The sequence below is a fragment of the Pocillopora damicornis genome, chromosome 11 (genome assembly GCF_964200805.1).
Source record: "Pocillopora damicornis chromosome 11, jaPocDami1.2, whole genome shotgun sequence".
Lineage (NCBI taxonomy): Eukaryota > Metazoa > Cnidaria > Anthozoa > Scleractinia > Pocilloporidae > Pocillopora > Pocillopora damicornis.
Window position 1 is genome coordinate 1,281,950 of NC_142680.1, and position 24,342 is coordinate 1,306,291.

The 24,342-nt window shown below is 37.7% G+C and overlaps 5 protein-coding genes across 7 annotated transcripts; 3 read left to right on the forward strand and 2 right to left on the reverse strand.

The window, feature by feature from the left end:
- Positions 1-316: 316 nt before the first annotated feature.
- Positions 317-1,486, reverse strand: LOC113681575 (TM2 domain-containing protein Y66D12A.21-like). The gene is made up of 4 exons (XM_089188379.1): positions 1,440-1,486; positions 1,075-1,151; positions 911-989; positions 317-818 (listed from the first exon to the last, which is right to left on the reverse strand). The coding sequence occupies exons 1-4, from the start codon at positions 1,484-1,486 to the stop codon at positions 722-724; spliced, it is 300 nt and encodes a 99-aa protein (XP_089044505.1). The 3' UTR covers positions 317-721.
- Positions 972-17,374, forward strand: LOC113681475 (Fanconi anemia group C protein). 2 transcript variants are annotated; one of them, XM_027198568.2, is made up of 17 exons: positions 972-1,714; positions 2,271-2,361; positions 2,902-3,113; positions 3,453-3,517; positions 4,032-4,128; positions 4,647-4,693; positions 4,967-5,040; positions 5,351-5,418; positions 8,961-9,047; positions 9,175-9,230; positions 9,796-9,895; positions 10,232-10,307; positions 10,846-10,930; positions 15,721-15,814; positions 15,888-15,962; positions 16,399-16,599; positions 16,840-17,374. In XM_027198568.2, the coding sequence occupies exons 1-17, from the start codon at positions 1,571-1,573 to the stop codon at positions 17,104-17,106; spliced, it is 1,839 nt and encodes a 612-aa protein (XP_027054369.2). In that variant the 5' UTR covers positions 972-1,570; the 3' UTR covers positions 17,107-17,374. The 2 variants fall into 2 exon arrangements, with proteins under 2 accessions (XP_027054369.2, XP_089044389.1); XM_089188263.1 differs by having other exon boundaries at positions 1,511-1,756.
- LOC113681503 (uncharacterized) lies at positions 7,223-8,319 on the forward strand. Its single transcript, XM_027198602.2, has one exon. The coding sequence runs from the start codon at positions 7,238-7,240 to the stop codon at positions 8,144-8,146; it is 909 nt and encodes a 302-aa protein (XP_027054403.2). The 5' UTR covers positions 7,223-7,237; the 3' UTR covers positions 8,147-8,319.
- Positions 11,258-14,278, forward strand: LOC113681494 (galanin receptor 2a-like). The gene has a single exon (XM_027198591.2). The coding sequence runs from the start codon at positions 12,302-12,304 to the stop codon at positions 13,289-13,291; it is 990 nt and encodes a 329-aa protein (XP_027054392.2). The 5' UTR covers positions 11,258-12,301; the 3' UTR covers positions 13,292-14,278.
- Positions 17,375-17,951: 577 nt separating the features above from the next.
- LOC113681486 (QRFP-like peptide receptor) lies at positions 17,952-23,208 on the reverse strand. Of its 2 annotated transcripts, none has more exons than XM_027198578.2 (2): positions 23,020-23,208; positions 17,952-19,484 (listed from the first exon to the last, which is right to left on the reverse strand). In XM_027198578.2, the coding sequence occupies exon 2, from the start codon at positions 19,377-19,379 to the stop codon at positions 18,108-18,110; it is 1,272 nt and encodes a 423-aa protein (XP_027054379.2). In that variant the 5' UTR covers positions 19,380-19,484; positions 23,020-23,208; the 3' UTR covers positions 17,952-18,107. The 2 variants fall into 2 exon arrangements, with proteins under 2 accessions (XP_027054379.2, XP_089044391.1); XM_089188265.1 differs by lacking the exon at positions 23,020-23,208 and adding an exon at positions 21,989-22,111.
- Between the last annotated feature and the right edge of the window lie 1,134 nt (positions 23,209-24,342).

Here is a 24,342-nt window from a genome sequence, read left to right on the forward strand (position 1 = left end):
ATATCTTTCAATATCCTCTTTAGTTTCTTAGTGATGTTTATCTTTTGTTGTTCTCCAATCTTTGTATCAGCATTTGTTGCGAAGTAACCTTCGTTTTCTGTAGTATAAAGTTATTTTACTTTGTGGTTCGATTTAGAATAGATCTTTATGACCCTTTATTACTCTCACTGAGGCTGTTGAGGTTTCATGGTTTTTCTGTTTCTTGTATACCCCTCACTTTGAAGAGGTACTGTAGTCCCTTCATCGGTTTTAGGACCTTTATCAAGTTTGCTTCTTGTCATACTCGCCCACCGTTTCTTAGCATAATTGGAAGTTATTCAGCCAAAAATAATCATTTATTTAAAAAGAAAAATCGAATCAACCTCTAACAGTTCCAGGTTTTTATGACTGTTCACTAATACCAATCTACACTCCTGGGAGAAAGTGGATGTGGGGGAGAGGGTGGGGAAGAGGCAATGTTATTATTCACAGAAGTGAGTTGCTTTGTATTGTTTACCGTTGGTTATTAATATCAACTGCCACTTGTATTATTTACCTGTGTTGCAATCAAAATAACATCTAAAAGATGAAATACAAAGAAGAAACCAAGTGTGCAAAACTTTAACAGTCCTGAAAGATTTTAAAAAATAATATTGTCATCAACTAAAATTACACCAAAGTGTCCTTTTCTATATTAAGAAATACATTCTAAAGGCTGACTTTCACTCAACTACAATTAAAGTTAACCTATCGCAGGATATCCAAGATAAAATCTGTCAATTCCACACATACCAAGGAAGACTGATAACAAAAGAGCGGTTTCGTACGAGTGGTCATTGCTGAAAGTGAAACAGCAAGATTTTTCAATAAATAATTTTGTTTTAAAGCATAGTATTATTGTAAAAATAAGATCCCCTTGTGGAAGACTTACGTATAACGGCATGATACGTTTTGAATGCATTCAGTGATATTTCGACCATCTTTTTCGACAGGCACAGTCCTGCATTTCACTATGGTGGAAGGAAATGAATAGGATTATGCGCAAGTTTAAAAGACAGTAAGAACTTTGTGTATTTAGAGCTCTTTAATTCTTACCTTCGACCGTGTGATTCTTCGTGCAGCTAACAGCCGCCTGAGTCAAAGAATCGATTACAAGCTCTGGACAAAAATATCTAAGAGCGTCAAGGAATAATTAGCGAACAGACTTCCCTATAATTTTACCTACATACCAGCCGAAATAAGCTTTTCAGTATTATTCAAAACTACGTAGTAAATAGGCTTACTCTTACTTTACATTTGAATAGGATACTGCCCATAATAAGATCACGACAGGTCACTTTCTCCCCATCTCCGATCGAAGTTATCCATGTAGAAATAATTAGAATAAATATGCTTGTAAACAATGTTTCCACCTAGGAATCATTGCAGAAAAAGCCTTGTACTGCAAGATTTTAACCAACGTCGGCCATAATGATCTTTTTCTTTTCTGTAAAACTGCTGACCACATGTTGTTAAAGGTTCAACTCCTGCCCAGTTTCTTTTCCGCCAACTGCATCGAAAATGGCGGCGGTTCTAGCGGTTTGAAAACTGAATGGAGGTGGGGATTAAGAGATGGTATGATGATGCCAGAAAATGGGGGAGAGGAAATTCCGCAGAGGAATGCAAAGAAACATTTGAGAGTCTACAAGAATTATCAAGTTTTCTGAAGAAACTTGAGGTGGAACTTCACAAAGTGGTATGGAAGAGCTGTAGCCAAAGTTTTTTCTTGGCTGATGGGGTGAGGTTGGGCTGGGGGGGAAACAAGTTGGGATCCCATCTGCAACAGTTTTTCTCTGTTTTGTCATTGTATACTCAGGATTTTCTCCACTCCAACCCAACACTAGCTCTCAGGATTTAAAGTAGTGATAAAGGGCCCCCAGTAAACTAGTGGCCATATCAGTGTCTTTCTAGAACTTCAGAACATCCTGTTGTGTTACTATGGATTATTATTTTTTCATGCCAGAAGAGAGCCATAGGTAGCTTGATTTCATTTTCCCTTTTAGTCTCTAATTACTGAATTAATGTGTCATACCATGGTGAAGAGCACCTAGATGAAACTAAAAGGAACTGGTGTACAGTTTATATGTATTTTAAATATGATAGTTTAATATCTAGCTTTAATCTTAGTTCTCATTGTAGTGACTTTGCATGAGGTGATTGTTCTTAAAACATGAGCCTGTCTTGTTGTTAAGTTTTGAATAACTGTTTGATTCCTGAAAAAAAAACAATCAGATTATTTGCCCTCTTTGCAGAAAGGTGACTCAAATGTGATTTTAAAGAAATTTCCAAGTGTGGGGAAACTTCTTGGACAGCTATATGAGAACAATGTTGTTTTATTGTCAGGTAAATGAGATAAAGGGTAATTAAATCTTTGATGTTTTCAGGCAAAAAATGCAATCCTGACCCATTAATGATTTTACAGATAATCAACTGTCTGGGAAAGAATTATCCCTTTCTCAATCACTGAGCCAGGCTTTTAGATATCATCACTGAAATAACAAATATGTTTTGAATGATTCAACTGCAATGGATCAGCAGTTACCTTACAACATCTCATAGTACAGGAGGTAGCCTTGAAAAATACTGTAAGTTCAAGGTGATAAAAAAACCGTTACTCTAGTGAAGATCAAACCAGAATGGTCATCAAGTTAGGAATATTTTTATTTCGGGTCTTATCTGTAAAATAAAGTCAAACTTAACAGCAAAACAATAAAGTATCTAGGAAAATAGCAGGGAATCTCTTTGCCTTTTCACTGTAGATGCGTTACATTGTTACAGAGTGATGTGAACCAGGGTTAAGGGGTCCTTACAGTATAAGATGGTGTCTCCTGATTGCAGCTATGTGAGATGTTGTGGCATGATTTGTTTATTTTTCTTACCTAGATGAAGTGTTTCAAATTGTGGTGAGATGCAGTTTACTTTTGTCAAACTGCTCTGCAGTACAAGAAAAGAATCTTAACAAAAAAGCAAAGAGTTGGGTACAAACTCAACTGAGACGTGCAGCCACACCCATTCTTAAAAATAGCATATTGCACCACATTGGAGAATTTTGGGGCTACACAGCTCAAGAATCCTTAGAAATGATGTTGAAAAAGGTAATTTAGATTGTAAAATATTAGTTCAAATAATTTTTCTCATATTATCTGAAGTCATTTACTCATTTGTTTCCTTCTTTCTTAATAAGGTTGGCCTTGAAGTGGAGAATTCAATTTATCAATCAATCTGTTATCACACTCCTGCTTCACACCAAGTGGTGCACAAGGCCTCTTAGTCTGCCACATGTTAGCTTTGTTTTCTGTGCTATCTACACCCAGTTCCAGGCCCAAAAAGTCTGTTATGGAGTTAAAAATCACTTGTTTGACTTGTAGACCAAAGATAATATGTGTACCACATTCATTCTCTGACTTTTCTTTATTTTAAAACTCTTCCTCCAGTTGGTGTCATCAATGTGTCATGATTTAGAAGTATTACAAGGCTTCTTTTGGAATGAAGAAGAAAGGTATGTGACCACCAAGAAATTGTTCATGCCATGGATTCATTGGATAGAAAGCTGAAATGTCAATGGATAGCCATTAGGACATGCATGAATCTGGAATAAGAGTCAGTATGTGTTCTTGCGAAAGCAACTTTGCTCCTACAGGTGCACTCCCTAAGCAAGAATATAAATGGGTGACAATAAATTTTCAGTGAGGTCAGACAAAATTCTTGGTGGGTAACCTGCAATGTACCAGTCTCTTGCCCAGTATGAGAAGTCACTGGGATAATCTTTGATGCATTCACAGAAGGATTCTTGTATTCAGACTTCAGCTCTTCATTCACTGATTGGCCACATTAGATGGACAGCAAATTTTTATTGTAATGTTAGTAAAAGAGACCTGCCATTTCAATATAATTCTTGCATGGGACTAAGTGCGCACTAGTCACTTTGAATATCTTAAATATGACTGAACAGTTTTCTGCTGTTTGTTTACCTCTAATCATTACTCTTGCCTTATTTTTTTCATCCACTTTAGAGAATTTTATCCTCAGAAACCAATATCAGGACTATGCTTAAAGGAACTATCTGAATTTTGCCTGCCTCTGATAACTATACCACAAGCAAAACCTTTGGTATGATTTGACATAATTTAATAACTATTCTTGTTTGACCATAAACTGCGTCTCTAAGCCATCAAGTCAACCCTCTACACCCTAACATCAGTATGTAATTCTCAATACTTTTCACTATACATTTCCTGAGGTGCTGACAAGGAGAATTTTTGGATCAATATCAGTATCTGGGCAACTGCCCACCTACCCCTACCCCTCCCCTAACCCAACATTAACCTTAACTTGTTGTCAATTGACTGTTTTTGAGTTAGGGGAGGGGTAGGTGGGCAGTTGCCTAGATACTGACATTGATCCAAATTTTTTCAACAATTACAAGCATCTTAAGTTATTGATCCCATCCTTTATTCTCATGACTTTATTGAGTAATCCAGGGTTAACATTGTAGGGAGAAATTAGCTGCTAGTCCCCCTAGGGGTCAAAGGGTCAAGCATTGTTTTGTCCTCTTACTTGTGGTATACAACTTTCTTGATCAGCATGTTCCTGTTACAATTTGATAATTTTTACTTTGTCTATTTTAGGTGGAAAAGATTCTTTGCAGCCAAAAAAGCTTGGATTTGGTGAAAAGGTAAATAATTTTTGTAAACTGATTTAAAAAGAGTCACGAGGAACAGTAATTGTATTTGTTACTAAAATAACTGCTATTTCTGAATTATCAGTTATGAAAATTTTTAACTGGTACCTCTGATAAGAGAAAAGTAATTTGCCATGGCCCAAAAATAAGAATTAGGTACATACTTTGTAGGGGTGTTTCCCAAATTTTCATTAAAGCCTTACAAACCTCATAAAGTAACATGAAGGAAGAAGGAAGGGTGGATTTAACTTTCACCATATTTTACAGTTGTCACAATGAAGGTTTCCTTGTCTCGGAAAGTGTCCCGCAAGTGCTTTTGCATGCTGTCTCTCTCAACAAAGGTGGGTTTAATATCTTTTAAAATAATCAAAGATCTGACCAGTTTGACTATTTAGGGACATATACACATATAATTATTCACTTATAAACATATGCACTTAAACACATACACACAGAGAAAAACAACGTCATGAAAACGTGGAAATATATAACAAAAGAACGAAGAAAATCAAACAACTATTTTCCATATTCAACGATGGCGCTCCAAATTTATCGGCCTTCATAACCTTTTTAATTCCTCTACGCATAACACTGCCACCTTGCATCCTAACATCCTAACTTGTTTCACGGTTTGTCGGTTGTTTTTTTTAGGGCTGTTTTTATCATATGATGCGCAAGTTAGTCTGTGGAAAAGGCACCAACCCAGCTTTGAATCAGAGGTACTCGAACAATCACATTAATAAGTTGTTAGACTGCTTTTCGATTGAGGTATATTTAAGCAATGCGCCGCATTTTATATCAATATATTGGCGCAATAACCAACGTGGGTTATTACGACTAAAGCTTTTAACTCACGATCCGAAGGTGATTGATGTACAAACTTTTGTAGTACAGTTTATTTGACCAATTAGAGCGTGGGTAGGGTCTCAGCTATTTTATCCAATCACACGAAACAATTTGATTCTAAACGTCCTTGTGCGCGAGAAAACGCAAGAAACTGCCACGACGGTCATGATGATGCTTTTGGATGATATTTAATCAGTACTCCAGAGTGGAGGGGGACAAGGGGGCGGGAGAGAGGGGGAAGCGGGATCTATCTGAGGGCGGAAAGCGAGAGCAGAAATCAAAAAGGCACTTGTTTGTTGTTTATTACTGCTTGTCATCCAGTCAAAAACCGGTTCCCAGCAAAGTTTTTTGACTTCCATTTAACGTCCACCGAGGCGTAAAATAAAATTTTACAAGCGAGAAAAGGTAATTTTTTCCTAAGGTTAAAAATAACTGCATAATACTGGTGAAATTGGATACCTATCGAAGTCGATTGCGTGATAGGTCTTGTTAGCGTCTCGCGAGCTCTGATAGTCGAAATTCTCGAAGCGAACAAAACGCAGTCTGCGCGGTCTGCAGACTGCATTTTAGCATGACCAATGTCACGATCGGTTTTATTTTTGTATCGGAATGGTTGATAGAGTGACGTGGATTTCTTATCGCATCCAATCGGCTAATCCGGGGCCACCAATGAAGGGTGGGAACTGTTCGTGGTCCAAGTGAAGAAATTATCGAAGGAAAGCCAGAGAAATTCAGGTTTCAACGAAATTGGAACCCGTGACTCTAATATCTACGCTACTAACAACTGAGTTACGAAGCCACATTTTGGAAGCTCGGCAAACCCGCCGGGTTCTTCGTTCCCCTAAAAGAATGTGATCATGAGTTTAATAAAATAAATCATATTTAGATTTGGGAGTGAAATTCAAGTGAAGAAATCATCCTCGCAGGCAAGCTACAATTTTTATATGTCATTAAGCGAGGCGTCGTTGCTCATTTCGTGGCCACGTAACGCCCAACTGGTATTTGGAAGGCACGGGTTTGAATCCTGTTGAAGTCCGAATAATTTTTCAGGCTTCTTTACTGCATCTGCTTAAATTGCAGCGCACCTGCGACGATTGTATATTCTCTCAGTTGAATTTAACCCGCAGGTCATCATATGATTTACTTTATGAAAATTGCGTTCGTTATGCATGGTCACCTGTAGATTGTTCGTGGGGTGACTTTTCGTACGTTATTCACCGTTTTGTTTTAAGTTGTGCGGATTATTTTTGCTGAAGAAATAATCACGAAATTCATTGACGAACTTTAGATGAAGAACCGCAAAAATACATTTATCTTAACCTCAGCTGATCTCAAACGTTGCGCTTAAATAAGGGAGAATGCCATGTTTAAACAAAAATTGTGCGAACAAAGAAGAAACAAGTTAGTTTATGAAATATCGCCAAGCTAACAGTAGAGGGCTAACTGACCGGAAACGTCAATGAAAAAAAGAAAGGTCTCAAAGAGAAAAAGCAACCATGTGATCTTATGGCGCAGGAAAGATAAATATGATTAAATGTTAATTTGCCAATTTGGGTATATTTGTCAATTTGCTCATTTGGGCATATGTCATTTGAGATTTGAAACAATAGACGGTCATCAAAGTAAGCAGAGCGAAAATAGAATGTGTGGAACATTTCATTATTTTACTCCATAACTCATCATACTTTCGCAATGAGACACAGAAAGATTCTATTTGTGTTCATTTTTCTGGTAGCTACGATGTGTCTTCTGATGATGTCCTTAATACAGACTGATTCCAAGCTCACACTTTCCCCTACAAATAAGTGTGTTGTGATTGTCGATCGCGAAGACATTGTGTATCCGTACTATGGTAATCGGTTTGGAAAACACTGTCTTGTTGCACTGGATTGGGGAGAAATGTGCCCTGAGTTGTACACAGAATTGGGAGGAAAATGTAACTTGATCGACGGTACAATTCAATGTCCTGATATTCGAAACCACGCAAAATTTCGCAACCGACAGGCGCAACTCGTCATGACCAGGATGCTACGTATTTTTGACCTCATAGCGCAGAAACACAACATTGACTACTGGATATTTGGCGGGACTTTACTTGGTGCTGCACGACATCATGGATTTATTCCGTGGGACTACGACATAGATATTGAAATGCCTTTGGAAGAATATGTGAAATTTTTCCAAGTCGCAGCAAAGGATTTACCGCCAGATATTTTCTTTCAGAATTCTATAAGTGATCCAGCGTTGAATCCGAATGACCCAAGCGGTTACTACAAGCATGAAATAGTTGGTATCTACGAAGCAACTTGGAACCCAAGATTACGAGATAGATATAGTTGCTATAAATTCTGTATGTCCTACGGATGTACTTGGCATGATGGGCTCATGATTGACATGTTCGTGTCGCCTCAGATGAACAGATCTGCCGTCCCGCGTAGACGAATAAGTTTTGAAGGTTTCACCTTTCCTGTGCAAAATGACTGGGAGGAATATTTAATAGAAAATTTTGGCGAGAAATACTTTGAAGTTCCAATCGATCAAGAACCGAAAGAAAGTCCAGACGTGTTCCATGGATGCGAGGAACTCAAAGGAAGTTCTTAGAAGATCTCGCGATAGCGTGATTTCCTGGAGTGACTTGCAGAGATGTAACACGAAACATACTCCATTAAGAAAAATAACAAGCTGTATCAATTTCCACTCGCGCTTTTTTAATCATTGCAAAATTTTAAAATCTATGAAATTAAAAAAAATAAAGAACTGAAAGAAAATAAAAAGAGACAAGACCTCAATAAACAATAATCGCAGAATAGTTCTCTTTGTTTACTCAGTTATCCTCTCTTTGTTTTAATATCTTTCAATATCCTCTTTGGTTTTTTAGTGATGTTTGTCTTTTGTTGTTCTTCAGTCTTTGTATCAGCATTTGCTGCGAAGCAACCTTCGTTTTCTTTAGTATAAAATTATTTAACTTTACGGTTCGATTTAGAATGGATCTTTATGACCCTTTATTACTCTAACTGAGGCTGTTGAGGTTTCATGGTTTTGATGTTTTCTGTATACCCCTCGCCTCGAAGAAGTACTGTAGTCCCTTCGTCGGTTTTAGAAGGACCTTTATCTAGTTTTCTTCTTATTACACTCGCTAACTGTTTCTTAGCGTAATTGGAAATTATTCAGCCAAAAATAATCGTTTATTTAAAAAGGAAAATAGCCAAATTATGAAATCAACCGCGATTAAAGATGTTATGGCCGTGTTAGGACAGTCATGACCAGTCCACACGCTTCTTACCTTCGCCCATCGCCAGTTAGACATAATTACTAAGAAGGCCAAGTTTACTGACGTACAGCAGTGGATAAGGGCAGCTGGCTAGTGACTCCACTATTTGGTGAGGCTATGTGGTGGACTTTTTTTCTTTTTCAGATTTTAGATTTGATCGAGATATCATCCATCAAGAGGCCCTTTATTTCCAGAGACCAACTCAGGGATCTGATTTCTTCACGTAGACTGGTAAGTATATTTTAATCAATAATTTTCTTTTAATTTTATGTGACATTTGTTTGTTCTTCGTATTTCTCCGAGCTCGTTAACCTTTTTAGTGAAATGATTTCTTCTGATCATGTTTTCGCTGGGATAGCCTCGAGCTTGCGTGGAAAATCCAGAATTCTTTGCTGTTGCTTGGGGTATTTTAAGGTGAGTCATCACCGCACAGGTTCTGCTTTGTTATCGCCGTAAGCTTTAATTTACAAAAGTAACATTGTTAGAGCATCAGGAGCCTTTGGTTGAGTGTTGCCGGTCAGAATCAAATAAATATTACAAGATTTTGCTGAAGACGCGAATTAAATAACTGTAAACGCCCGAAACATTGTTTTTTCGATGGTCAATTGAAAGTTGCAGTAATTATCAATAAACGAAGTAGACTGGGGCCATCCGAAGTTGGTCCGAATCGTTTAATTTTCGAATGGTTTTGTACGATTACGAAATATTACATCCAATATTACGGACGCTTTTGTCAAATTTTGTAGGGAACGGTTATTGTGAGAGACGAGCGGGACCTGTCTGAAATATGACGGATTCGAATGAAAGTAAACGGTTCTAAGTCGAACGTAATCTTGCAGACGAGGAAAGAACCGCCTTTGCTTCTTCAATTTCTTTTCTGAAGTTTATTTTACTCAGTTTTGCTAAATAACTCGACAGTTCCTCTTTCGACAAGACTTACTGGCGTTTTCCTTTCCTTACGTTCTCTACACATTATTAGTTCATTTCTTGCTCGCTCTGGAGGAAGCGCACAAGTAGCAAAGCTGTTGTCAGTATTTGGGCAAATATGTGTCGAGGAATGTCAAGAGGGCCGCCAGCAGGTGCGTGACGAAATCAAACAGGCCGGGCGCACACGCGTACGTACGTACGTACATACTATGCACTGAATGATGTGTTCGTGCAAATAAATACATTTCTTCTAAATCCGCATCCTGTTAGATTTCCCGACGAAAAAAGGTGAAAAATGTCACATCGCTAGATCTATGCCGTGCTGATGTTTTAAAAGAAGTCCACAAGTATGTCAACTCTATGGAAGAGATTCCGTCTCAGTTCATGCAGAGGTTGCCGACGACTCTGGTTTTCGTTTTTTTAATTTTTTAGCGAAGTTTAATTTGAAAGTTCAACTTCGTTATTCCACCTGACTTTTCTCTTTCTAGGTTCTCTCGACTTTTTCAGAAATCTTTCCCGACTTTTGTCAGCCGCTTGTGCGGAAACTGGCTTTCCGCCCGCGCGGTGAGTATAAAGTCCTTTATTTAACCCTTTTATTCCCAGGAGTGACCAAGACATAATTTCTCCCTCCACTTTCAACATCATATCAAGTACACAAGTGATGAGAATACAGAAAAATATCAAAGGAGGGGATTATTTTTTAATCCAATGCCAAATTCTCAGAGCTAAAATTACGGCAAATGTAAAGCCGGCAATGAGGAGAATTCCTAATTGAAATTCTGGGATTGGAAGGGCTAAAGCGTACTTTTGTAACCATGAAAGAAAAATCCACAGAAATTATAATATTAAGAAAAAAAAATAATTGATGGTCTCTTACAGAAAAGTTTTAACCCCCTCCCAACTTAACCCCAGCCCCAAGTCTTCAACAACGTTTGAATCACAGTGAAGCTAAGCACCTTACACAACCTGGTTTCTCTTGAGAATTTTAAGGGGCGTCAGATTCGCATACACAACGAATATTGTGGTTCACTCTTTCAGAGAATGATATGTAAATCGAATCACTCAAGCCTAGTTATTCAGCTGTGTCCTGTGTTTACTTTAGATGCAGCAGATGAGGAATCTGTCCTGACGAATTTGCAAAATATTTATCTCGATCTGGAAGAACTAACACGGAAATTATCACCAAGGTGTGTAGACATTTGTGGTCTTGCCATTAGTATCATTTGATTATTTTCCATTGCTTGATAGAACACAACACAAACAAAATCCCTGATATTGTCAGAATGTTTTGAAGTAACCTTTAAAGTTACTTTTTGTAATACAGAGGGTTTCTCAAAAGTCCCGGTATCTTTACTTGGGCCTAAAGCTTTGTTTGAAAATCTTTGTCTATAGAATATGATGTTTGGTGAACATCCTCTGGAAAAACAATTTGTTTTGAAGGAGTTACGTTTGAACTGTGGCGTGGTGAATTACCTTCAACTTGATGGATATTACAAAATAGCAGCTAATTTTTTTCATTTCAAATTTTATTCGGTTTATTTATATTCGGTTCTTCGTTTTCAGGCTTCTTATATGCATATTTTTTAACAATATTCAAACTAACTGTCTATGAAAAGAACTTAGCGCCCTTTCTTCGTCCTGTTTATTTCATTTTCATCAACCTACATGCTCTCTCTTCGATTATTTTTCCAAGAAGACGCCAAGACGCCTATTGATTTTAGATAAAGTAATTAATATAAAGAGTTGGCCCAGTGGATTTAAAAGATTAAGTTGCTTAGCCTCTGAGTGGCTATCACTGAAAGACTTCGGCTTTTGTAATCAGGTGTATGTGTCAACCAAAATACGGTCATTTTCGTCTATAAACAACTTAATAGGAGAAGGAAAATCTATTTAAAGTTTCTGACACTTCGGTTTAGGGATTATGATACCAAGTTGACGATGAGCTCGTTATTCAATCTATGGGAAATTTGCAGTATACATTATTTAAACATATCCACTGGTTCCATCTGTAGTTAAAAACTTGATAGATTCCTGCGAATTGTTATCGCGATTAGTTTATCTCCTAAAAATGGATATCTTGATCTTGAATTTGTAGAATCTTGCAAAAGCAAGTCAGGAAGACTCGTCTCTTATATTCAAGTCATATTCGCATATCCGGTCGACTATTTTTTCCAAATACATAGTGATTATTTACATTATTTGAGACTACGATTCAGCATTTGATTGGAGGCGGAGACCTGATAGTGATCCAAATGCAAACGATCATCATGTGCAACTTAAATAAATCAGCATTAAAATTTCTGCTCTTATTAACGAGGGCGTGATCTTAACAGCTATATCGCCACAGCTATAAAAGGTTTGAGTACTGCATGCAAATTTCGTTGGATAATTTTTCAAGATATGTGGGAAACCTTTAACTTTGCAAGTTGAGTACTTGAGTGTCTGTTATCGGTTGACCCCTCGTGTACAGAGATCAAGTTTAAAAAGCAGAAACCAGATCGTTGTAGTCGTTCTCCATTAGAGATGTCTCCATCAAGCGCGGAACAATCAAAGGAAACATGAACGAGAGTAGTTTGACTTCAACAGCTGATGCGTGGAGTGACCTGACCACGCCAACCATGAAATGGGTTTTTCGAGGCCTTTTCTCAACAATCCTATTTCTTGGTTTGGTTGGAAATGGCGCAGTATGCTCAGCCATTGTTCTAAAGCAGAGATTGCGAACGACGGCGAATATGTTGGTGTTAAACCTTGCTGCGGCTGATTTCGTATTTGTGGCGCTTTACGCCCCGACACAACTCTCCTTTTTCGAGAACAACTACAGCTGGGAGATGGGTGACGGTGTTTGTAAGCTCACATACACAGTCTTACCAGCATGCCTTTGCGCTACTGTGGAAACTCTTTTATGTATTGCGGTGATACGTTACAAAGCTGTGGCGAGTCCGTTTCGTTTGCGCGTCGGAATGACTTATAAAACAACAGCAGTGGTGATAATTGTCATATGGCTGACCTCTTTGTTAACAGGCCTACCAGTTCTTCTTTTGGCGAAGACTGCACAGTACCAAGACAGGGTGTTCTGTGACGAAATCTGGCCAGTTGGCAAGCCTTACCGTGAAGTTTACTGGGTTTTTATATTTCTTATCCAGTACGCCATTCCATTGCTGGCTATCATTCTTTTATCCATTGCTACAATCGTAAAAGTGAAACAGAGTCGCGCTCGTGTAATACCAAGTGCTCCGTCCATCAACAACGAAGCAAATTCAGTTTCCCATGTCTTACAAGCTAACGTGAGGCAAAGACAAAGGAGAGAGATCAACATGTCAAAGATGTTGACAGGTTTGGTCATCCTGTACGCAATCTGCATGCTTCCTCAGCACGTTGTGTTTTTTTGGCTTACGTACGGCAACTTGAAACAGCAGGAGTACTCGCTATACATTTTCACTATCGCTAATATGTTTCCGATCGCTAACAGTGCGTTAAACCCTCTTATATACGGCAGTTTACATAAAGAGTTGAAAAGTGGCTTTAAAAACTGCATTAAGTGTTCATAATTGAAGAGTTCTTGTCAAACGTCGAGGGATTTTTTCAGAGCTCTCAATCTATATAGGAGCTTTTACCTTATCAGAATTAACAGCATTAATCGTATTCATGTCAAGTGGTGCTTAGGTCTCAAAACGATTATGCAGTCAATTTTTTTCCAGTACTCTTGACTCCAAACAAAGGGAAAAGCCTTCCGTACTTTTCTTCAGGAAAAACTTAAAGCATCGCAGAAGTAGATTTTACATTTTTTTCCAATTTTAAGTAAGCATTAAAGAAAACTGCGTCAGAAAATTTTTTTTACCCTTATGTACTTCGCTATTGAGTGACTGTTTGCAGCCTGGGAACCGAACATCCTGTTCACTTTGTAAAGTACATAAAATGTAATGTTAAATGTCAAATCGAAAGTCATTATGCCAAGTTTTCTGTAAGGATTCTACGTTGCGAACGATGAGAAAAGAAAATTATTTATTTGTTTTGCCCGACCCCATTCTATTGTCAAGAGTTAAATCGGTTAACTGCATTTCCAATACTATCTTAAAACCTTAAAATTGATAGAAATGAATGCAATAGGATGGCCGCTAAGTAGCGGTAAATTAAGAAAGAAATGGTGATTGTGGCAAAGGTTTTAATCAAGATTTTTAAAAATTCAAATATAACCAGAAAGAGAACGCGAAAAGTTGAGCTAAGGTCGCCAAAGGGGGTCAACACAATGAAAGTGCAATGACAGTTCTCATGTCAAACGGTGTAAGTCTTCTCTTCCTTTAATGTTAATAATGCCTACGTTAAAATTCGTAAGACGACTGAATTGAATTATCTTAAAACATGAACAACCTTCCTTACTGAAGTCAGTGTTGGACTGAAACAAACAAATGACAATGAACGTCTGCAATGAACCTCGCGATCCTAACACCCTGACCAATAAAGATTAAATATGAAAGGTTAACGTTGTTCGATTAAAAAAAGTTAAAGATGAAATAAATAATCTGACAGTCAAAAGAGTAAAGGAGTTAAGTTTCTGAAGAAACTGTGGCGCAACGTCGGTGGTGGATATTGCAAGAGAATATGGTTTTATCAACTGAGTTGATAATGTAAATTGGCCCTCGTAAAGAGCTTCTAAAGCTGAGGTTTCGAATGCTAACATGTCGTCAGAGCGAGAGTCAAAAGGTAGTTTTTTTTACAGTCAAAAGGAAGCTTGTCTTTTTTTTACCTTTTTTTTTTTCACTGAAGAAGAACAGTAATAACTATCCAAACCCCACTATAAATTTCGTTTCAAGATTTAAACTTATCGCTTAAAATGTATATTCAATGAAAACACTTTCATTTTTGGGAAAACGAAAAAACATTAGTATTTCCCATAAATTATAACTGGTGACGGAAGCAAAAAGAGCTGTCAGAACTGAAATGAATGAAAAGTCCGTGGGTTCAAATTGGGAGATTATTTTACTATCGTGAGAAACACGCCAACATTAATTTAAGTAAAATTTGATTTCTAGTTGCTTGAATCAGCCCCATCTGAACAATGAAAGGGGGAACGGCGCTCTCAGCTTTGAAGTTGTAATCTTCGTCTATCCTTTTAAATTCATACTTTCCCACGAAATGAGACCTTGGTTACCGGGCTTCTAGGTGTTTGTCTTCCTTAATTACGAAGGAACGATCCAGTGCAATCTTTGTAAGTGATATGTTTTGGTAATTAAAAAAATTGAAGTCGATGCGAGGAGCATTCGTTTGATAAAAGCCTTATTTAATGGTAAGTGTAAAGATAAACTTGAATCAAAACTTGTCGATGCTTGGCTTCCCTACGTTAAGTGACCACTGAGGAATTTTTGTGTTATTCATTATTGCTATTAATATTGGTAATAGGACTGAATGTAGTCCAATTCAGCCAGTAATCATACGAGTGATTAACAAAATCGGACAACCGCGAAGCGGAAGTCCGATTTGTCAATCACGAGTATGATTACATACAGAGTTATCTACACGAAGTCGTGTTACCAATTAATCAAAACTAGACATCGGTTATACGTTTTCTTAAGACAAAAAAAAAAACAACATTGAACTCGGCGAAATGCGCGACAACAGTGTGCACACATGACGCGCACTGTCCATATTTCTTTACTTCATATTTATTACTTTGATGAGAGATTTCGTCTCTCGAGTCCATTTAAGAGGTGAAAATAACATTTTATCCATCAGTAGGAGTCACTCGCGACTAAATCTATTTTTTGGTTCCAAAAAAAAGAAGAATGAAAAAAGAATAACGTCCTTTTATAACGGGCTCGTTTGATACATAGGGGGGTTCCTTTGGTCAAACGTTTGTTTAGGTAATGTACGCCCGGGTGCAAACTCGTGTTACTCTTGGAGAGCAGCGATTCTATCAATAAATCCACTGTTATAGCAAAGTATGTGATGTGAGTTAAATACTCTATTTTTGTATTTTCAGTGAGTTGTTCAATGTCTGGAAAATACTTTGGTGTTTTCCTTCGTGGGAAAGAGAAGCACTGCGAAAGCTGCTTTTGAGATCGAGTAAAGAGGAGGTAAGATATTATGTTCATCTAAGTATGAATGTGTGGGGAAGAAAAAACAAAACGATTTTTTCTCGTTGGACAGATGTTGAATTGTTGTGTCAACATTTTTTGCTGGTTTCATGTTCCACCTTTGTTGGACAAGCATTCTTCGTTAAAGGTAAGCAAAGGAAATCGTGTCAGAGTAATATACTTGTTATTAATTTATTGTACTTAAAATGGTCACAATATGTAGACAAATGTAAGGATTTAAAAGAACGCAAAGTACCTTTTTCCTATATGTGTCTAATAGGGGACGGCGGAGCAGGTAAAGTAGAGTTAATTCAACCTTTTTATGCAGCTCAGATCACGTGAAGGGCACCAACCACTGCCACATGTTGCTCGACCACCTAATTAACTTTTTGTCCCCCTCCCCTCCCCCCCATTTTTCTCAAAATCCCCATTGAAATTCAATGAGTGATACCGTCATTTAAAGAGGAGGACTATTGTCTAACAATTATTCACGCAGCTAAACTCTTTTTTTTTTTTTTTTTTTTTTTTTTTCCAGCGTTACACTTAGTATTTCAGGGCTTCTTTAGCTTGTCTTTTTTTTCCAGGAAGCTGTAAGAGAAATTGTTTATCCTATGCGTCTACTCAAGTCAAAGACCAGGCTTCAGTTTGCAGATATTCTGTATATTTTGTCAACATGCCCTGTATTACGTGCCTCGGAGGCGTCCATTTTGTTGAGTAGGCTGTTATTGGTCTTCCTATGTGATGCGTTGGGTGGCCATTTAGTGTTTACTGAGGTAGTAAAATTGGTAAGTGGGTCATAGTCTTGATACTGAAAAACTTCAGTCGTAAAAAAATTTCCGTAAAATACTATTTCCCAATAGAACTGAATTTCCCAAAATTGCCGTTGGCAGCAATTTGCAAAAGATCAAAGTTTGAACCAATTGTCAATAACAATACTTGGAAAGAGCAATGACCAATTTCAAAATTCAATCTGTATCGATAAAGTATGGCAAAGTTTAGAATGTTCTTCTCCGTTTTCGTTTCAGTTCCTGCCGGAAGGTACCGCGGTGATACGTTTGTCATTTGTGATAGACAGTTTGGAAAATATTTTTGATGGAGAGGAATCTGTTTCCTCAACTGAACAGAAGAAAGCTCGACTCTTATTTGTCCAGGAAATAAAATGTTTATCTGACGAGGCTAAAAGGGAATCTCTAGTGGCGACCTTAACTGAGTCAGAGTCCATGACCCAAACTGAAGAACTACTAACTAGAACCAAAACACTTATAACTGTGTTGCAAACAGACCACATTTAGGTTTAACCCTTTAACTCCCAGATCAAATTTGTAATTCTCCTTCCTGTCAACCATACAATTCTTATTATGTTAGCTCAGAGAATTTAGTATTGGATCAACTTGTTACCCCCAAATTGATATTTTTCTTTATTCTCATCTTTTATCTAGTTGATATTGTATTGATATTGTAAGGAGAAATTCTGTCTTGGTCACTCATGGGAGTTAAAGGGTTAAGAGGATCACTACAAACCTCTTAATAAGATTATAACCTACGCACTGATACCCAAAATCCGGAGCTTACCAGCGAATTGTGTACGATATATCGAATAGTGATATTGAAAGAGAGAACTAGAGGGCTTCACTGAGCACCTTGGCAGGTTGGCTCTCTCTTTTAATGTTACTGTTGGAACTACTAGATTAGATAGGGACCTTTGATTTTGATTTGACGAGAATAATATTTGAAATTGAGATTTGACGTGAAATGACTATTTCTTGTCACGAATTTATGTCTATTTTTATCCTGTGAGAAGGTTTGAAGCTGGAAAACATAAATTGAAGTTATTATTGAAGATTATTATCGTCGTCCTTGCTGTCATCATCATCGCCGACTCCATATGATGATGATCATCATCATCATTATTATTACTATTATTATTGACATCATCAATGTGAATGTTATCATAGTCATAACATAAGTATTAGCATAGATACTATCATTAGTGTTACAGCTATCATCATCATTAACATAATTGTTATCATCGTTACTAATTTTGTTTTGTTTACTTTTCTATAGACATGTCACATAATCTCTACAGTTTCGTATAACCTTACCTTCGTTGGTAAAGATTATTGAAGATAGCTTACACTTAAAGAAAGGTTGTTTTTAAATTGTTTTAAGACAAGCTGTTGCAATAGCCAAAACACCGGCGCGTGCGCAGGCAAAGCTACCATGTTAAAGCAAGTCGCTGGTGGCTATCTAATTTGTCAAGGTGTATCTATCATAAAAGCTGTAGTTATATGCATTACACGACTGTCTCCTTTTGTGAAAGCTCTTCTCTATCTCCGGAAGAAATATATTGTAGGCTCTCTCTTCTGCTGGAGCCCGCGCCCGTAAAGACTATAAGACCTAAACGTTCTTGATCGGCCGAATAATTGTTCCCGCGGTTGCACGAGTCCTGCGTGCAGTCGTTTTTTTTAATTTTCATTTGTGGAAGAGGAGACACCATGGTTTCTCGTCCATTTTTCCATTCCTGATGAAGAAGTGGTCCGCTTTCATTCTTTTTCACACTAGTTTCTGTCTCAAAAGTCGAAGGTTTCCTTAAAAGGTATCTACTCTTCAGGCAAGTGCATTTGAACAAAAAATTGAAAACGTCCTTGAACTCCTTGTTCAATGTTCCGTATGCAATCGCATTGAGCGCACTGTTTGCTATTGGAAAGATGTTGGCTATTAAGTTTGCCATCTCTCTGTAACTCGTTTCGGTCAAATTCCCGTATTTCGACCAGAACGTGTACACCACGTGCTGAGGCAGCATACAAATGGCGTAGAGCAACACGAGTGCAATGAGCATGTTTCTTATCCGCTGTGTTTGTTTGGCTCTTCGTTGAATGGCCTTCCGAAAGACCTCGCTTTGAGCGCACGTCTCCATAGCAACTGGGAGTGCGTTTTTCCTTAAAGTATAGGCCGTTATGCCCGCCAAGATCGCAATGATACTCAAGGGCAACAGATACTGAATGCAAAACATTGATATCCAGTAGATTTCTTGAAACATTGGCGATGTCCAGTACTCTGCGCAGTACTTTATCCCAGGCTGAGGCGAAAAGAATTTGGTGACAAATAGAAGAGGTAAGGCGGTTACAGCCGATGCAACCCAAATGACAGCTATTATCAACATTACCCGCCTCCTGGATAGCCTAGACTTGACTGGAAATACAATCGCGCGGTATCGGTCAGCGGTGATGGCCAGTAAAGTACCGATGGACACAGACAGTGACAAGGGAAGTATTATGTAAGCAAGATAGCACATAAAACTTCCAAGAACCCATTGATAGCAGTTTTCAAAAAAAATCATTTGCGTTGGAACGTAGACGAGTACGAGAATTAGATCGTGGAACGCAAGATTGAATGTAAATATGTTACAGCTGGTTTGAGTCCCTTTTCGTTTGACAATCGCTATGCAGACAACTGCATTTCCGAACAAACCAAGGATGAATATGATTGAATAAATTAGTCGCAAAGTCCATTTTAGGTACGCAGACCCGCATTCCGGTTCGAATGAGGTAGTGTTGTTCATCATCGTGTCTCAGTATGGTTAGCGTGTAGCTAGCCTGATTGGGCGACAAATAGTCCGGAAAATCATCGGCTGTCTATCACTGTTCTGACTGAGGTTCTTCTTTCCAATCTAAAGGGTAAAAAGGTGAAAAACACATGGATCTTCGTTCTGCTGTGAGTAGCGCACATGCATGCGTGGAGCAACAATTATCGTTGATATGTATCTTTCTTTCAGTTTAGTTATACATATTCGCCTTTCTGTGCTCCTCCCCACCTCAACGTCTTTACGGACTAAAGAAGAATTTCTTGGTCCGCATTTTTCTGAAGTTTTTGCATCGAAGTGGGAGTTAGAGATGACGGATCGACTGTATTTCTCGAAAAATACACTGGCGTCTTGTCGCAGCACAGAATAATAAGTTGAGCGCTGGGAATGAGGAAAAAGTAATTTTGTCTCGTTACACAGTAGGCTCTCGAAATGTCGCGACAAATCCCTGAAAGGCTTATGCTATGAAAGGTAACACTGCAAAACCATTATACAAAGTAAAAAAAATTGGTACTCTCAAATTTCGTCCTGTTGTTGAGGGTTTATGAGGCATTAAGATGTACCTCGCTTTGTACGCTTTGTTTCCAACCCGTTTGTTGACAAACTCACTTTATGCTTCTCTCAATGGAGGCGAAAATAAAACTAATAAGGTTTATGCACACCGTATTTACCGCGTAATCGTTTAACGCTAACTTTTCAAAATTACTATCGAAAAATGTTCAATCTTATACCAGAAAACAAGATCTTGAATTAAACTCCCTAAGATATTCTGTTGTTCGGCAGCATATTTTCCAGGTATCCAGTATCAGTCCAAGAGCTTTAACTCATCTTCATCACTCACTTGTACAATATGATCTCAGATTTGCTCGACTAAAACTCCCTTCTTTGTGGTAAATTACACGTTAAACGTAACTTTATCGCAACGCTTTGTTATTGCAAACTTGTAAATCGATCAAAAATACGAATCTCATTGTTTTTCGTCAATCAACGTGGTTGTTAAACAGGGATCAATTCGTTGATAACCATATGTTGTCGGGGAGATCTTTCCGTTCTTTGCGTATTTATCACTTAAAGTTATTGATTACAAGCTGTTAGATAAAGTATATTTTTCATTGACGAGGACAGTGAGAAACAATTTCTTCTTGAGGTACGGTTGTCATTTTACATAACAAACCTGTCATGATCAATGATTTTTGCCACTTCATCTTAACTTGCTTGCTAACCAATCAATCGTGGCGCGGCCGATTCTCTCCTTAGTTATTGTAGAAAATGGAGGGGAAAGAATATGGAGAAAGACTAACCTTTCTACTGGAGAATGCTTGCAGGGGGTCAGCTAACGAAAACTGAAGAAAACTCATTAATGAATAAGAGCTCTCTGTTGTGTCTATGGTGATTTTTTAATAGCTTTTTGTGAAAGAAAGTTAAAATTATTTGCTTTATAGAGACTTTTTCATAGTTTGCAAAATCGATCGATGAGAACCTACCAACCAGATCGTTTCCCTTTTAAGGCTATGTAGGTAATTGTCAATTAATTTGAGTCATAGAAAGTCGATTGTGTTGCCTCCGTGCATTACATTCGGGGACGAAATAGGGACATGAAAGTTCAAGCAATCTTTTTTCATGCAAATTATGTCTCCTTGTGATTACATGAATATGTATAAATGTCAGCATTAATTGAAGTTTCTACTCTTCGGCTTCACTTAAAAAGTAGTGGATATTTGGGTCATAAATAAATGTGAACGTCACATTCATTGCACCCTTCTTTGGTAGTCATAGTAAAAGAAGGCGCTGAACAGTCCCCCAAAATTTTCCACCTGCGTTACATGGCAATTCATCGTTTCAAGAAAAACATGACTTGGAGCAGTGGGAAGTGATAGCTTATCTAAATTTTCGGTACCTGTTTTACACAGAATCGACAAAAATATGAAAATTTTTTAATTTTTTTTTCGGTTCGACGACTTATAATTTCATTTCAGCGAAACTTATGACAAGAACCCTGTCACAGAGTTGTCTCTGCACAGATTCGAGAACAGCATAGGTCTTAATTCTTATTTTGTTTTTATCCTCGGCTGTTACACCTGTCAATGAAAACACTGTGCTTATTAAACACAGTGTTTTTATTTAAGTCACAATCAACTTGGTCTATTTTAATTCTCAAATCTGATTGGTTCGGTCCAATTCGTCATATCCACCTAGTAAGAACTACGGGCGCTTGAATGAAAACTTATCTTTAAGGTTCTGTTTGTAAATAATAAACCACAAATATAATTCTATGGCCAGTGTTACTGTCCTTTATATAACTGCTGATAGAAAAAAAAATGTCTATTTTACAATATGTTTTTTCTTGATGAAAGAAAATATTGAAAACAATTCTCTGAGTTCAGGTTTCAAAGTGTCTCGCTAATATGGCAATTAGGCTACGGAGCTAGATCTATCGATCCTAATATCAATTACTCTTAGCGAATGGTTTGGTTTTGATTAAAAACATCTATGCGCATCCCAGGGTAGGCAGGAGCGAGCGAATTTGCGCCTTTTTGACGACCATCTAATACCCAACTAATGTAAAGTATAATGAAACATTTGAATCGTACCTTTTCAATAGAATTTAAACGCTTTATCTTCCGGCACAATTAGATTCCTACTTGGGTCGCATTACAAAAGCTACAGGGAAGACTTGAAGAGATTCTAATTTTAACCCGTATCGTAATAAGTATGCAAAATTAAAAAAAACTCCCTACGACATGTCAACCTGTCAATGTTTGAAGTTTAAGGTTGATAGCTCAAGCTGATGATACACACAAAAAAGCTTAGTAATCGTTAACCTACAAGTGTTTTTCAAGTTAGCCAGCGGCAGCTGTAAATTTCCCATCTTATTGCAAGGCACCTCAATGTCTTAGTCCGGGTACGGATGACGATTTCATCGAAAATTTGTACCTTTTTTCAAACCAGTTTTGAGAAATAAGTGATTACTGTCAGCCGTGACAGGTTTCATCAAAGGAACTTAATACCTGTATTAAATTTCAGGTGAATGTTCATGAAAAGCGTTGTTTTGACACTCTCAAATAAGAACGTTAAGTATCGGGATTTTCAATCTCTTGTTGGACAAAATTTACGATAATGAGTTTCATTTCTTGCCGCGAGATAACAAGTGTGTTTTCGTTGCGGGGTGTTAAGAACTTAAGGATATCATATTTCTTTGAATGAAATAAATTGCAGCTTTTGTTTTGGACCGAGCAGATGTTCACAGATTCTTAACGAAAAGTTTACATCCTCGTTTCACTTTCGTAGAGTAAAATGATATGCAACCAGTGCGGGTTGTCTTGGTTTGGTAAATAACTAACAAAGCTTGTCAAGTTTCTGTGGCTAGACAGCTGCGTGGACGCTAAACTAAAATGTGAATTGAAACTACAGGGGATTTAAAAAAACACACAGCGTAGATCTGTGTTTATAGGCAACATGCTGGTTTAGTGTTGGGAAGGAAGGATTGTGCCTCAGGGTATACCAGAGCAGGAATATGGGAGTTAAATTCTTTTTTTTAGGCTAGAGAACTAGGTATTCAAGTAATTAGCTGGGGAAGCCACTGTGGTCAGTTTTCTATCTTTGTTTTCAAATTTGAATTTACCTTTCATCCGCCGTGTAGAAAAGGTTTCCATGCTAAGTCCTGTTTAGAGTCTGGATAAAAATTCGCCCAAGCCTTACATACGTCTTGTTCTCACAATTAGACTGAATTCCTCTTGCGGTCTGCGTTCTTCTGGCCCAAATAAGAAAGACAATTCCAGCATTTCAAATCAATCCTCGCAATATTCTCATCTTTTAATTAAAATTCCTTTCTCTTCATTGGCTGGCGATAAATGTCAAACTTAACACTTTATCACTTAGGCTTGTCTTTCATTCTCATCAAGGTAAACATGACAGGAAGCAATAGTTCTGCCACAACCCTTCTCGTTTGACGCAGACTAATTAGAAACATTTACGACACTAAAATTACTACAATTCCAAATCACTGCGTCAAATTAATTTTAATTGGCTCTGAATGGAAAGTATTTGTGTCATGTTTTCTCTTTTTGTTATAGGGTATCTTGGAAGTGCCAAGACGAATTGGCGTTGGGATTTTTTTGTGGTTCGATAACGATGCGTATAGATTAACAGAGGAAATGGTAATGGCAGATGAATGGATAGTAATTTTGGTTCGATTTATGCAATTGCTTAAAACCAATACAAGCAACGGACGTTTTTTTTCTATTGTTATTGCAAAGTTTGTACTCTTGTCCGATGAGAACGACGAAATGGAATTGGTTGAAACGAATGTGGTGTTTTTTCGACCAGGCGAAAAGACCATTTTAATGGTTTTCCCTCCCTCATTTAACCTTCGGGGCTCCTAGTGATCGCTAATGATATTGGATATCGTGATAAACTACCTAAGGGACAACCTTTATATCAAACAATCAATGGTTAATAATTGACAATTAGTATAATAAACGATTACTGAACCTGCCTCCGTACCTTAAAGGTTTACCTCAGCAAATTATTTTTGTATCCATTCATAACTTGAAATAGTCGTTCTTGACTTGATTTTCTCTCTCAATTTCATATGAACCGACAGTGCTGTTACACGAAACAATAAGAGGCATTGGAGGCTTTCGTATTTCAATACAGGGCATCAAGTTCTGAGGCCGACGCCTAGAGCACCACCTATTTCTTTTTGCCTTATTTACATATGTTTCATTTACGGTCTCCGCACGATTTGGCTTCATATTGCAATTCAAGCTCATTATGGTCACTGAGCGATTTCTCAAACTAAGACAACGAAAGCAATACCATTAACAATTGGTTTTATTTCAACCATTTGCAGCTGTTCCACCATCTAGGAAAATATTCGTGCCCAGCACTGTAAGAGAAAATCACTAAGCTAAGTTATAATGACAAATCCTTCTACCACAAGAAA